The following is a 13,718-nucleotide window of genomic DNA, read 5'->3' as shown; positions in this document are numbered from 1 at the left end:
ATATACACACACATACACACACACAGCTGTTAAAAGTTTGGAATCAGCAATTTTTTTTTAAGAATTGAATGAAATGAATACTTTTATTCAGCAAGGATGTGTTAAATTGACAGAAGTGATAGTAAAGACATATTGTTAGAAAAGATTAATGGTGTCAATGACTACATTCATTGCAAACTCAAAAATTATAAGATTTAAAATAGTCTTAATAATAATACTTTGATAAATGGCACACACAAATTTTACAAACAAAACAAACAAAAACAACATTTATATAAAATCTTTCAAACTCATATTTTTGGTAAAAAACTTTAAGTCAATTTCTGTACTTTGAGTAAACTGTTTTTTTTTACATTCAAGGAATACATACGTAAGTGTTACAAGTCAGGTCAAAGTTCATCATGGAGACAACATCTTATCTCTCTTACAGCAGGCCTCATGTGTTTGTCTCTTATCGCTCACTGTGACACATCACGCTGTCAAACCTCACACCAGGTGACCTGGTTTTGCCCACAGTACATCACTCTTAAAACATGCTCTGGAATACGACTGTTGTTCATATACATACCAGGCATTTTAAAATTAAGATGGTTTAAAGGAAAAAGCCGTTTCAAAATGTCCATCAGAAATTATTACACTTAAAGGGTATAGGTTTTCATGTGTCCTACACAAGAAAAACATCTGAAGAACACATAACCTTACTCTACAGATATAGCTGCTGAGAAATGACTCAATGTGAAGGTAATTTTAAAGGAATAGTTTGACGTCAGTGATGATTGATCATTTGAGAACTAATGATGCTTTATGTCACTGATGTCAAACCTGATGAGGTGCATCTAACAACACCACATTTGATTTGAGATCCTTCAGAAATTCACCTTGTGTGCTCTACTGGAAAAACAAAGTTATATGGGTTTGTAACGACATGAGGGGCAGTAAATTACACAATTTTATTCATTTTTGGGTGAACAATTGATCAATTGTTTTTATTGCAGTGACAACACAATTTGCCTTGCATGGATGATTTGTAGCATTGGAAAGGGTGGAAATAAGAACGTTGAGATAAAGTCAGTATTAGTTGTTCAGACAGAACACAGGCTGTTTTCCGGCCCCACTGGAGACAGACACGAGTCCTACAATTACACACTAGAGGAAGCGTCTTTTGCAGCAGCTCCGAACACTTTGACTACCAGACACAAGTTGTCTTCTGTACATGTAGTAATATTTTGATGACAAATCATGTTAACAGGATACATTGTTTTTCTAAATAACAAAACATTGAAGGGCAGAATCCTATAAAAATGATAAAAATGATGGTCAACATCATTCTTGGCACTGTCTGTTCCTTATTATTCAACCAATTAGTACTGCTTCGTTCTGCTTATGTTGTTTCACATAACATGGCAGCACATGATTAAAAAAATAATTAAAAAAATTTTTTTTTTGTTGAACTGGCAAAAAGCCATAGTGATTGTGGCTGAATATTTACAAGTACTTCAGGTGTGCGGCTGTGTAAACAGCAACAGCAGAAATTAAGTGCTAATACATTGTTGTTATGGATCTGCAGGCTTTATCAAGTGTGTGGGCAGATCCAGAATAATGAGCCAGACTCCAAGGCTGCCATGAGAGCATGGATAATATAATGAGATGACAAATGCATGCCTGGTGCTTGAATGTAATCTGACAGAGACGATTAGAGGAGAAAACAGCACAGTGAAGTTTGAGGTATATACAAATCACTCAGTGTGCTCAAATAACGTGCCCCCCTCTATCTCAATGAGCGCATGTTAACATAAACCTCTGATAACACAGTCAAGATTTTAAAAAAATAAAAAAAAGAGTGCAGGCACAGAGAACATGGCAGCTGTCTTTGTGGCTTCTGTCTGCTCCGATCACGCTGTGAGCTTCCTGAATAAATGATTCCTCTTTCTGCTCTCAGACTACACTGCTTCAGGTTTAGTTTGGAATCTTCCTGTTCCATTTAGTCTCATGGTTGTATCACGTGAGCTATAGACACCTGCCATTCACTGTCTCTTCCCCTCGCCAAAGATTTTTAGTCTTTTACCTGGGAATGCAGGATGTTTCTGCCTCTGTTGATACTTAGTACTCTCTCTGCTATATTTGACACTTCTCATATTCTTGTTTAGCAAGACTTTTGACAAAGTCTGGTCCACTTTGCAGTTTAATCTTGCCATGAACTGTCCAAGAGACAGACTCGATTGGCCTACATGTAAAGCAATAAACCACAATTACTTGAGAATAGGGCAGGAGAAACTGAAACTGGACAGAACAATGTAGAATATATAGATGTGATCAATGATTTATTTATTTTCTGCTAAATAAATGTCTCAAACTAAAAATTCTTGAAAGCTCGAATGGAAATTTTGACATATCTAGAGAATAGTTCAGCTCGGTTCATTTTAAGTATAGGAACATGTACACAAAAAAAGTGTTAAAAAAAATTTTTTTAACAGTTTTCTTAAGACTGGATAGAAATCACAATATTAATAGCAAATCTTTTATTTTATTCACTATTTTATTTTGGTTTTAGTACAACTTCAGAACCATTTCTCGGGTTAACCAATTATGTAATCTTAAAAAAAAAAAAAAAAAAATCCCCCCTCACACTATATGCTTTTTGTTTGTTTGTTTGTTTGTTTTGATGAAAATGCATCACTTCTGGGGCATCAGGGTTATTATTGTTAACTAAATCTAAAACCATTAAAAAATTGAAACAACTTTTAAAACAAAAAACTGTTTCAATCTGCCAAGGCAGTACTTCTTATTTTCTTTTATTTTAATTTGATGCACTAAAATAGTTTAGAATTGTTACAAAAATTTTTAAAAATTAAAATAAATAAAAACTCAAACTCACAAACTAATAAAAATGACAAAAGAAATTGTTTTTTAAAACTTAAATGAAACCGTTTTTAAAAACAAAATTCAAACTTAAACTAAAATTAAAATAAAAACAGGCAATACAAAATAAAAAGTAATTCAAATTATTAATAAAAACTATACTGCATCTCAATGATACTAAAATAACATTTCTTGGCATCAACAAATTTGAAAACCCCTATCGCAGCCAATACACTGGAATAGAGGTGACTTCAGGCCACTCTTGCTGTTTTTGAGTGCAGTCAGCATCAGATGGTCTGTGAACGGTCTGTGGGTGTTTTGTGGGCGTACAGTCTGAGGCTAACACTGCTCATAATGTTCCTGAACCTATTTACTTTGGAAACTTTCCTGAATCTGAGATATATCTCTTAACACTATGTCCAAACTACACAAGATTCCAGCAATAAGTAATCCTTCTGCTGACACCAAACACAAATCAGCCTCCTGACGTTACACAATCAAAGCCAATCAGACGCTGTTTCATGAAGAGCAGGGCAGGGATATCCAGAATAACACTGCAGATGTAGAAACCAAGAACATGTCAACAAAAACTCGTATAATGCATGGTTAGGTGGAAATAAAACTCAGATGTGCGAAGCATATACCTCAGCGATGTGGCATCACGATTTGCACACTTTGTTGAGAGTATCCGGTATCTGGGCCGTCTCTGAGGAGAGGGCGAGTCCATGACTGGCGCATGGAGAAGATTGAATTATCCTACTGGGTGAGCAGAGGTTGTTATCAGCACTAAGTGAGAGGAGACCTGTGGCAGATGGCCATCTACACCGCCTCAGCTGACTGCTCTCTTCCTCCATCTCCCAGATTCCCTATCTCCATGTCTCATTGCCTCAGCAGACAGCTCAACGCAACGACGGCAGTCAGGAGGAACAGACAGCAAATCAGATCACTGCTACAACCTCACCATCACTGTCTTTCTATTTTCATCTCGCTCGCTCTCACTTTTTCTCTCTCTTCACTTCCTGTCAGTTAATGTTTGAATGGCATTAATGACACAATACAATTCTCAGGACATGAACTGGCTTCCCATAAGCAAAACGAGAAAAGGCACTGTTCCTCAAAGCATTACGGTCAAAGGATGCGATCATGGTTCAGCTATGGACAGAGCAAAACAAACAGCATCTGTAGCAGCATCACAAATTAAACCGCACTTAAAAATCAGTAAAAGCACTTCAGTTTAGGGGCCAATTCTCACTATTAACTAGTTGCTTGTTAGCATGCATATTACTTGCATATTGGCTTTTTGTGAAGCACATATTGATGCCTTATTTTACATGACCATATTTTAGATCCCTTAATCCTACTCCATACCTAAACTTAACAACTACCTTACTAACCAACAATAAGCAGCAAATTAGGAGTCTATTGAGGCAAAGGTCATAGTTAATAGTGACAACTGGTCCCCAAACTAAAGTGTGACCAAATAAATAAATAAATAATGTACTGACTTTAGTCAGTCAGTTACAATTTATTAAATCTATATATAAAAATACATAAAAAAAAAATTAAATGACATTTTAAAATATACTCAAATACAAAACAGAAATGTATTTTAAATTGTAATAATATTTCACAATGTCGTATTAAAAATTTGATCAAATATGCAGCCTTGGTGAGCATAAGAGGTGTCGTTCAAAAACATTACAAAATCTTAATTATTCCAAATTTTGACTGGCAGTGCATGTTTATACTTTTTACATATTACAATTTAGATCCAAAATATTAGTTATAAAAACAAAGGAAACCACATATGTTACACAAATTGTAATTTAGTGACTATATATATATATATATATATATATAACAAAACAATAAGTGGCCAATGTGAATTCCTCAGTTTTTAATCTGTAACCTCCTTATACCTTAATAATAAGGTAAGATTCTCCCTATTTCTGAAACTAATCAGTACACTTTTCCTCATCAAACAGTTGTATAGTAAAAATTTTAAAGATAACAGGTGATAAGCAAAATGCAGACCCAAGTTAACAACTGAATGCTATAAATGATCCTTTTAAATTACTCAAAGCTTCGACTTTGTCAATTAAGCCATCTGGTGTAAAATGAAAAACACTGTCTGACATCAAAGTAAAAACTAGATATGCATTTTCTGAAGGAAATGTGAGCGGCTCTAGCCTGTGCAAATCTTGGCACCACATCACTTCTGGGTGGTTGCCAGAGAACTGAAATGAGGTTGCTAGGGTGTTCAGAACGGTTGCTAGGTCAGTGGTCCCTTTGAAAAGTAACAATAGGCCTCTTCTCAAAAATAAGCATACAAACTGTGCAGGAAAAGTTTTGCACCAAGGGCAATAAGTGCATTATAATATTGAACTCAAATAAACCCTGCTCGATCTCGATGACATTACACTTTCCCATCTTGTTATATTTTGAAAATGCAACAGTTTGCAAGGAATAAACACTCATATTGTTGATGTGACAGATGTTTTGTGTCTGCCCAAGGCTAAAAGGGACATGGCTGTTAATGCATTCAAGGTCACTACTTGCTTCTTAAGAGCAAAACAGCTAGGCATTTACAGAAATCATCTGCGCTGAGATTATTGGCTCTTATTATTGAGAGAGTTATATGAGTGTCTGACTGTACAAACAGGGAGAGAGGCAGAGAAGCAAATTAAAACGAAGACAGTGAAAAGGAAGCAGCAGAATTAAATCAACAGAACAAACATCACGATCTGAAGGAAGGGTGAAATGCAGTCTGAATATCGGGCTGATGAAATTGCGCCTTTCACATTTAGTTATAGACATTTCCTTTCAGAAAACAATAATCAAGCGACCCACACGTCATATTTCATATCATTGCTTCCCACAAGGCAGCAACATCCTCCAGCACAACAAAACTAAGCCATGCACAGTAAACAGATACAAGAAAGATAGATGCTCCGATCATGAAGGCAACAATGAGTCCAGATAGAGGGACAGAGAGCAAAACCACATTAAAGACCATGAAATAGTTTAACACAATTTTCTTTCCTGTGTTGACGTAAATCCCACTGAAACAGGAAGTTGAAATGGGGCTTATATAGCCTTCAGTGCGCATCACAGCAGGGCCGTAAACACCATAAATATTATATTATAATTAGACATGGCTAAAATATTACTTCATTATGTAGCGCTCTGTTCATTGTTAGGATGACAGGACGTTTAAAGGGACAGTTCACTCAAAAATGAAAATTCTGTCATTACTTACCCTCATGTCGTTCCAAACCCGTAAGACCTTTGTTCATCTTCATAACAAAAATTAAGATATTTTTGTTGAAATCCAAGAGTTTTCTGACCCTCCATAGACAGCAAGGGAACTACCACGTTCAAGGCCCAGAAAGGTAGTAAGGACATCATTAAAATGGTCCATGTGGCATCATTGGTTCAACCGAAATTTAAATGAAGCTACAAGAATAAATATAACGACTTAATTCAACAATTTTCAACATTAAATATTCGACAACGGTTTTATCACAACAATATTAAACAATCAGCAGTAATAACCACTCATGCAAACTACTCAACTTTTTGTATAATTTAGCTGTTCTGAATTGAAAATATCATCTTTATTTATGTGATTAATACAGGCTACTTTACAACTGAATTTGAAACATTACTGGAGCCGTTTTTAGCATATTAGGCATACGATTAAGAGTGAATGTGAGCATACTGTAAAATAAAAATAGTTTTGCAAATAAACAACTTGAGTAAATTCAAATTCTTTTACTGTTCTTCTGTCTTTATTCTTCAAATATAATTTAATTGCTGATGATGAATTCAGAAAAAAGCCAGTTGAAATAAAACTGTATATGCAGGTAAAATGAGTCATGGACATTTTAAATTTGAAATGTGTATATCATCTACAAGTTTATTTTGTCAACATTTATGAGAATACCTGCATAATTGCTTTGAAGCTAAGAGACATGGACTAAAACCCACAAAACTATAAATTTGTTTTCATGAGGCAGCAGGAACAGTCCAGTTTAGAGACAACAAACCCACAGGCCTCCATTTGATGACCCCTTAAACACCCTCACAGCTCCATGTTAGAAAATTTGCATAAAACTTACTGTACTCTTTCTAGGAAACATCTAGCAACACTGCAGAAAGACTCCATCAAGGTTGTGCACTAGGTTTCATCATTTTAACTCCGAATACGCAGTTCACATCGAAACTGTTTGTTTATCCAACAGATCAGAGCGATTGCGCAAATAGCAGTAGTGAGAATCAAACAAGCTTTAGCAAGAAATTTTCAAATCCTGTCATGTCACGCGCAAGCGAAGCATGCTGGCATCATCCACTTCTGTATTGGATTTCATGCAATATTTAACTTGACATCAACAAGTGATTAGCTTAGCGATTCAGCGTATCGCACCCCATTCAAACGTATAATTTACACTAATCAAAAGCTTTGAATCGCACACACATTACACAGTATAATCTATGCTCTCTGAAACGGCACACATGTAAGCATAAATAGGATTAATTTGCAACCTAAACCACATGAAAATGTGTAATAGTGGGTAATGTGATTGTAGGAAAGATCGAAATAGCCTGCAATGATTTTCATGCCGAGAGACACTGGGAATGTAACCCTATCTTGAAGGAAGTGCGCATGGAAGCATTTTCCTGTTTGAGCTCATGATTTTTACACAATGGTGGCTCGAATTTCAATATCAAAGAAGCTGCACACAGGCAAAGGGGGATTCATACTCTGGGCAATGACAACAATTACAGGTCTCTTTTCAGCTGAGAGCTGCAGTTTACCTATCTGAGCTGTCAAACAAACCCCAGCCCTCTGAGGCCCTTGAACCGGAGCTCAAATGATCAGATGTGAAAAGGACAGTTAGAATCAGCTCAGCTGACCGAAGGCCGAGCACCGGAGCACTATCTCTACTGAATCACAGGAAACGGTCATTTCTCAACAACTGAAATGGGGAACAAGGTTGTACTTAACGTCCACTCATCTGTTTCACATGCTACAATTACACCAGAGTGAGGAATGAAGAAGTACACAAAGCACTGACAAGCAAGATCTGCTTAGCTGTAAATGTTGCATTATTAAATCACTTTTGACCACTGGTATTTATAACAAGTAATTATTTTTAGTAGGCTAAACATTTCCAGTATGCCATGGAAGACTAGGCCTATGAGTAAAGGAAAGATTTGATTCAGAACAAAGTAATTACGTTCAACTAACAAGAGATAAGTTTCATTGTTTGAAGCATAAATTTTTTACACACACATTTTTTGTTTTGTTTTGTGTGTGTGTGTGTGGGGGGGTGTATATAGAAAATTTCTTTCAATATATTTTTTTCTAAATTATTTTTCAAAAATTTACATAAATCACAATAATTAATAAACAAACAAACAAACAAACAATCTAATAAACAAATAAAACATCCTAAAATCTCAGAATTTAATTATTTTAATTTAAAACATTTTAAATTACAAAGCATATCATCATCAATCTGAATACAAATTTGAACTGAAAATGTACTGAAATTTGCCCATTCCTAACTGCATGTGTTTGCTTTAGCTGCCATACACTCTTAAAAATAGGAGTGTATGGTTTTTTATTGCCATTGATGGTTCCAAGTAGAACCTGCATGGAATCTTTCAAATGCACAAAAAGGATCCTTAAAGTGGAAAAAGGTTCTTTAATTTAAAAAAAAAAATGTTTTTCACATGAATAAATCTTTTATCTTAAAATGAAAGTGAGAAAGTGAAGGTAAGAGAGTGCAAGTGAGTGATATCGAAAATCCACACATGATAAAACATCCAAAACCATAACAGCCCACAACTCCTCCAGCATTTTGCACATCCGCAGTCACTTGCACAGCATCAATAACCAACACCCTGTCATTGTTCTAATCTCAAAGAGAAACTACATTCCTATGGGGAAACACTGTTTTAGTTGTTCAGTTTCAGATGATGTTTTTTTTTCTGATGCTGGATTCAAAACCACTCCTAATTAACTCAGGCCAGTCCAGACTAATTAGTTTGCTGACACTGGGACCTCTGTGTTCCGACGTGACCCTCCGGACTGTTCCCTCGTGTCTAAATGCAAATGAGAGGTCATTCATAGATGATAAACAATCCGCTACAGCCTCTGAAACCCCATTAAGATGTAGTACATAATTATATACACCAGAATGACACTAGAAATGCAGGAACCATAATCAGACATACAAGCAAGCTACTGTGCAAATATTTATGATGATAATAATGATATGTGGGGTTTGTGTGCATAAATAACATCACAGTGCATTTGCTGCATCTCAGGTCAACTTTAAGGGACAGTTCACAGAAAAAGTAAATGCTGTCATTATTCATTTACCCTCATGTCATTCTAAATCTGTAAGCTATTCTATTGATCACAAAACAAGATTTGTTGAAGAATCTAACACAACTTTTAGCAATACAATGTTTAGTTTCCACGTCAGTCAAGCTCCACAAATGATAAAAACAACATAACAAAGATAATATACTGTAAACTGTGTGCTACATTCCAAGTCAAATCAAATTTTATTTTATTACGCAAACATTAAACCATTATTATTAAAGTATTATTAAAACGCAAAATTTAATACATATACATATACAGTGGGTACGGAAAGTATTCAGACCCCCTTAAATTTTATATATATATATACATACATATATATATATATATATACATACATACATACATACATACATACATATATATATATACATATACACATATATACATACATGTCCAGGATGCATTAAATTAACTAAAGGTGACAGTAAAGGCGTTTTTAATGTTACGAAATATTTCTATTTCAAATAAATGCTGTTCTTTTGAACTTTCTATTTATCAAAGAATCCTGAGGGGGGAAAAATACAACGGTTTCCACAAAAATATTAAGGAGCACAACCGTTTTCAACATTGACAATAACAAATGTTTTCTAAGCAGCAAATCAGCAAATCAGCAAATTTTCAGCAAATGATTTCTGAAGGATCATGTGATACTGAAGACTGAAAATTCGGTTTTGCCGTCACAGGAATAAATACAATTTTTAGATTAAAACTCACCAGCCTGTCGGCTCCGATGGCCTCGTGGGCAGCAAGCTGACATGTAGCGCCTTTGCGCTTCGGGCGTCCCGAGTTCGAGTCCCGGCTCGTGGACCTTTCCCGATCCCACCACCCTCTCTCTCTCACCCACTTCGCTTCCTGTAGACCTACTGTCCTATCTAAATAAAAAGGCATAAAACGCCAAAAATAAATCTAAAAAAAAATAAATAAATTAACCAGCCATTTGACGCTAAATGCAGGTATACCAAATTATATTCATTTAAAAATATAATATTTCATATAAATACACATTGATGTACACACATGAAAATGTTCTTATATGTTCATACTGTATTTTTTTAAATGCTTGTATTTTTCTTAAACTCGAAACCCTTTTGAAGCCCTGCAGGACATTGCAGCTCATCCCAAACGAACAGATTTTGCAACAGTAAGCGAAGTGATCCACAGATCTACCTGCTCAGTGTGTAGGAAGCAGTGAGCTCTACATATGGCCCCTGCGAATCGGATGGCAGAGTGGTAAAGAAGAGAAACAGCATGGCAGTAATGGGGATAATCTGTAACATACAGCAGAACCCTCAGGCCTTCCAGTCACTTCTCCCTCAAATCACTGAGTCATGCCTAATGAGACTGTCTATTTGCCTGTCTGGACTCTGGAGCAAAGACGACCGGAGCATTTTGTTTGGCACAGGCACACTTCCTGTGTTCGCTCATGACTTCCTCTCTCCAACAGGTTTTAGGCGGATGGGGGGGCTGGGCCACATGTGATAGCTAATCTCTGTCTGCCCCCTCCACCCCACAACGAGGGGATTTCACACAAAGCCTCCGATTTTGTGCGTCGGTCAATGATGCGATTTGCTCATGCACCGCCGCAGACACGTGCGTCTCTATCACTGGAATGTTTTGGTCTGAGCAACTGAGACTTCTGAGGCAGAGAGTAAATTATTACCTCTTATTATTAAATAATAATAACCTAATAATAATAGGTTATTATTATTAAAATAATAACCTATTATTGAGATTTAATGACACATAATGGCTTTGAGAGACAGTACAATCACTGAACTAATGTGGCTGTCATTGCAAACAGGCATAAAGCAGTGGGTCACAAATGAGTTGCTGTTCTGGTCGCAGATAGCATTGCTAAATGCAAATCATAAAATGCAAAATCGGCAAAAAAGGGGAAACTGTGCTCCATATAATACAACCCAGAAATACTGTTTCACTTCCAACAGGAACAAACATGGTCTGTGTCGACCACAATGTGTTTTGTGAGTTATTGACTGTCGAAAGCATGAAACTAGGTTGCACAATACATTTGCAAAATATTGGTTAAGTGGACAATACCTATTTTTTAAGTGTATATTGGATATGTTGGCTGATTTTGGATATTTGAATATTTGAATGTTTATGCTTATTTGACCTATTTTAGATTACAATTGCAATCATCTAATTTTAATCTTTAAAACACTAATAATTTAATAACACTATTAAATCTAATCTTTGGCAAATCTCCACTGAATATCCATTTTTCATACTGTACATTATAATGTTGTGATGCCTAAATTCAATTGCTACATTTAAAACGCCTTAATGTTTAATTTGTAATTCAGACAAAACAGTAATTTAATATCAGCCATTTATCAGTCATTGTCCATTAGACGAAAACAAATATCGGCTTATCGGTTTTGGCCAGAATATTAATATTGGTGCAATCCGATATGAAACCATCAAAATTCAGGAGATATCTAGAAAAATGGTCAAATTCAGCTAACAATATGTTAATATTTTTGCAGAATGTTAGGTTCATAGCAATATTCATACATTTTGATTCTTAATTTAAGGATATTTTTGTATGATAGATCATTTTGGCACTGTATTTACACAACTTAAGGCCAAATATAAAATATGGGTCTGATCTAGATGCCTGGTTTGTAAGTTTGCAAAAACTATATACCAATTCGCCAATTTGAAACTAGATTACTGGAGTATTGGGGTTTTACATGAAAATACTATTTCTTCAAAATATCATGTTTAATTTAATGTGTTACTTGCCATTTCCTCATAATTATTTGTGAAATTTACTAGCACATTCTGAGTGAAAATGGTTTCAAAGTAAACTCTACACCAATGTTTTTTTTCAGTGTGCATAATTATTGAGTTTGTTAGGATGTCTGCTACCCTGCAAAACCCTATATTATAACACAGAGCTGAAAATAAAGGATGTGCTCTACATTTGTGTGATCAACCTGTCCGGTAAGTCAGTATAACATGAGATAAACAAAACAAATTCTACAGTAGTCCTGTCTTGCTCGCAAACATAAAAGCCCTCACCTGAGCACACATATACTGTACAGCGAGGAGTAGACAGCAGAAAGGAGGTCATTCAGGAAACACAACCGGGGAAATCACATAAAAGCACAACAAATGTCGGCATTGTTGATTTAAGAAATAAAGCCCTCGGCTCCCAGCTGATGCTGAAACTGCCGCACTAGTCCACAGAAGCTGCCTCATCTCTGTAACACAACAACAGGCCTCACAATGGCAACCATGGAGACAGCAATCTCACAGCTCTCCTTTCACATGAGCACAATGACACACGCAAACACAGAGCCTCGGCCGGAGCAGTTTGACAAACAGAGGAAAGACAACACCAAAACATCACAGCATTGTACCTGAATCTTCATTTTCCAACAGGAATGCATTGGTGAATCCTTTAGGAGGAGGTTGTGCCCTCCGTTACACACACACAAACAAAGCCTCGCTGGAGAGGTTACATGTCCCCTGTGTAAATCCTGTGGGAGAGGTGAAGCTGATAAACACTGAAGTGGTGCGGAGCAGGATGCAACGGAGGCAGATCCAGCTGTCCTACATCCAGGTTTCTTTCACAACAGACAGAGGCAGATGCACACAGGCTCACGGAGCGACTGAGAGATACTAGCCTGGGCTTGCTCTCTCAGCCGGTAAAGCCCAGCAACCAGCCACTTCCGCCAGCTGACTCCAATCAGCAGGGACAACCCGATGCCTCATGCATTATTCATGAGGGGGGCGGAGTCGAGCATGCTCTTTGGCTGACTGTGTTCCAAATCCCCACCACCATCCTCCTAACCCACAGTCCCTCCCCCGCTGACTGTCATTTGTCCCTGTGCTGGGTTAATGTGCAGCCTGCCTTCCTTTCTCATCCTTCGGTGGATTCAGTTTGCTGGCTGTAATGTAGTTAAGACTGCACGCTCATGCAGAAAAGGTCAAGAACATCAGATGATCAGTCAGAGCAATTATTCTAATTTATCCAAAAACACTGATTCAAGAGGCTCGCTTACAACAAAGCACCAGAGAGCTAGACAGTGAAAAACAAAGTCAAAGGCAGACCGTAGAGAGGTTGGGGTCATGAGGACGGCACGTCAGGGAGCACAAATTGCAGAATTGAAAGTGTAGGAGAAGTGATATTGCTGAAACCAAGGACATTTGGGATTTACATTACATACATCAGTCAAATACTAAAACAGACTGTCAGAAAACAAGATTTTTTTCATTAAGTAATTCTCAATAATGAGGATTTATGATGTGAAAATATAAAATAAAAAGGATCATAAATTCTGCATTGTTTTTTATTATATACCACTTAAGCTAAATAAAAAATAAAATAAAATATACAAATAAAATAAAACACAAGAACATAACAAGGGTTATAAAAATATTAAGTCAAATATTAAACTTCACTATGCCAGCAAAAGTTTGTTACATTAAG

The 13,718-nt window shown here is 36.3% G+C and overlaps 1 protein-coding gene across 8 annotated transcripts in view; it reads right to left on the bottom strand.

The window, feature by feature from the left end:
• marchf8 (membrane-associated ring finger (C3HC4) 8) overlaps positions 1-13,718 on the bottom strand; it is a 107,981-nt gene that overhangs the window by 30,856 nt on the left and 63,407 nt on the right. For 2 of the 8 annotated variants that reach the window (XM_016488431.1, XM_016488432.1), the window contains exon 1: positions 12,646-12,986. The exons of the other annotated variants lie outside the window; for them this stretch is intronic. In XM_016488431.1, coding sequence (XP_016343917.1) covers positions 12,646-12,675 — 30 coding nt within the window. In that variant the 5' untranslated portion in view covers positions 12,676-12,986. Of the gene's footprint in view, positions 1-12,645; positions 12,987-13,718 lie in introns of those variants that run through there. 8 annotated transcript variants of the gene reach the window in all.

This window comes from Sinocyclocheilus anshuiensis, unplaced genomic scaffold (assembly GCF_001515605.1).
Source record: "Sinocyclocheilus anshuiensis isolate Anshui unplaced genomic scaffold, SAMN03320099.WGS_v1.1 scaffold1581, whole genome shotgun sequence".
Taxonomy (NCBI): domain Eukaryota; kingdom Metazoa; phylum Chordata; class Actinopteri; order Cypriniformes; family Cyprinidae; genus Sinocyclocheilus; species Sinocyclocheilus anshuiensis.
The sequence above is the reverse complement of the archived record's forward strand: the minus strand, read 5'-3'. Positions and strand labels throughout refer to the sequence as shown.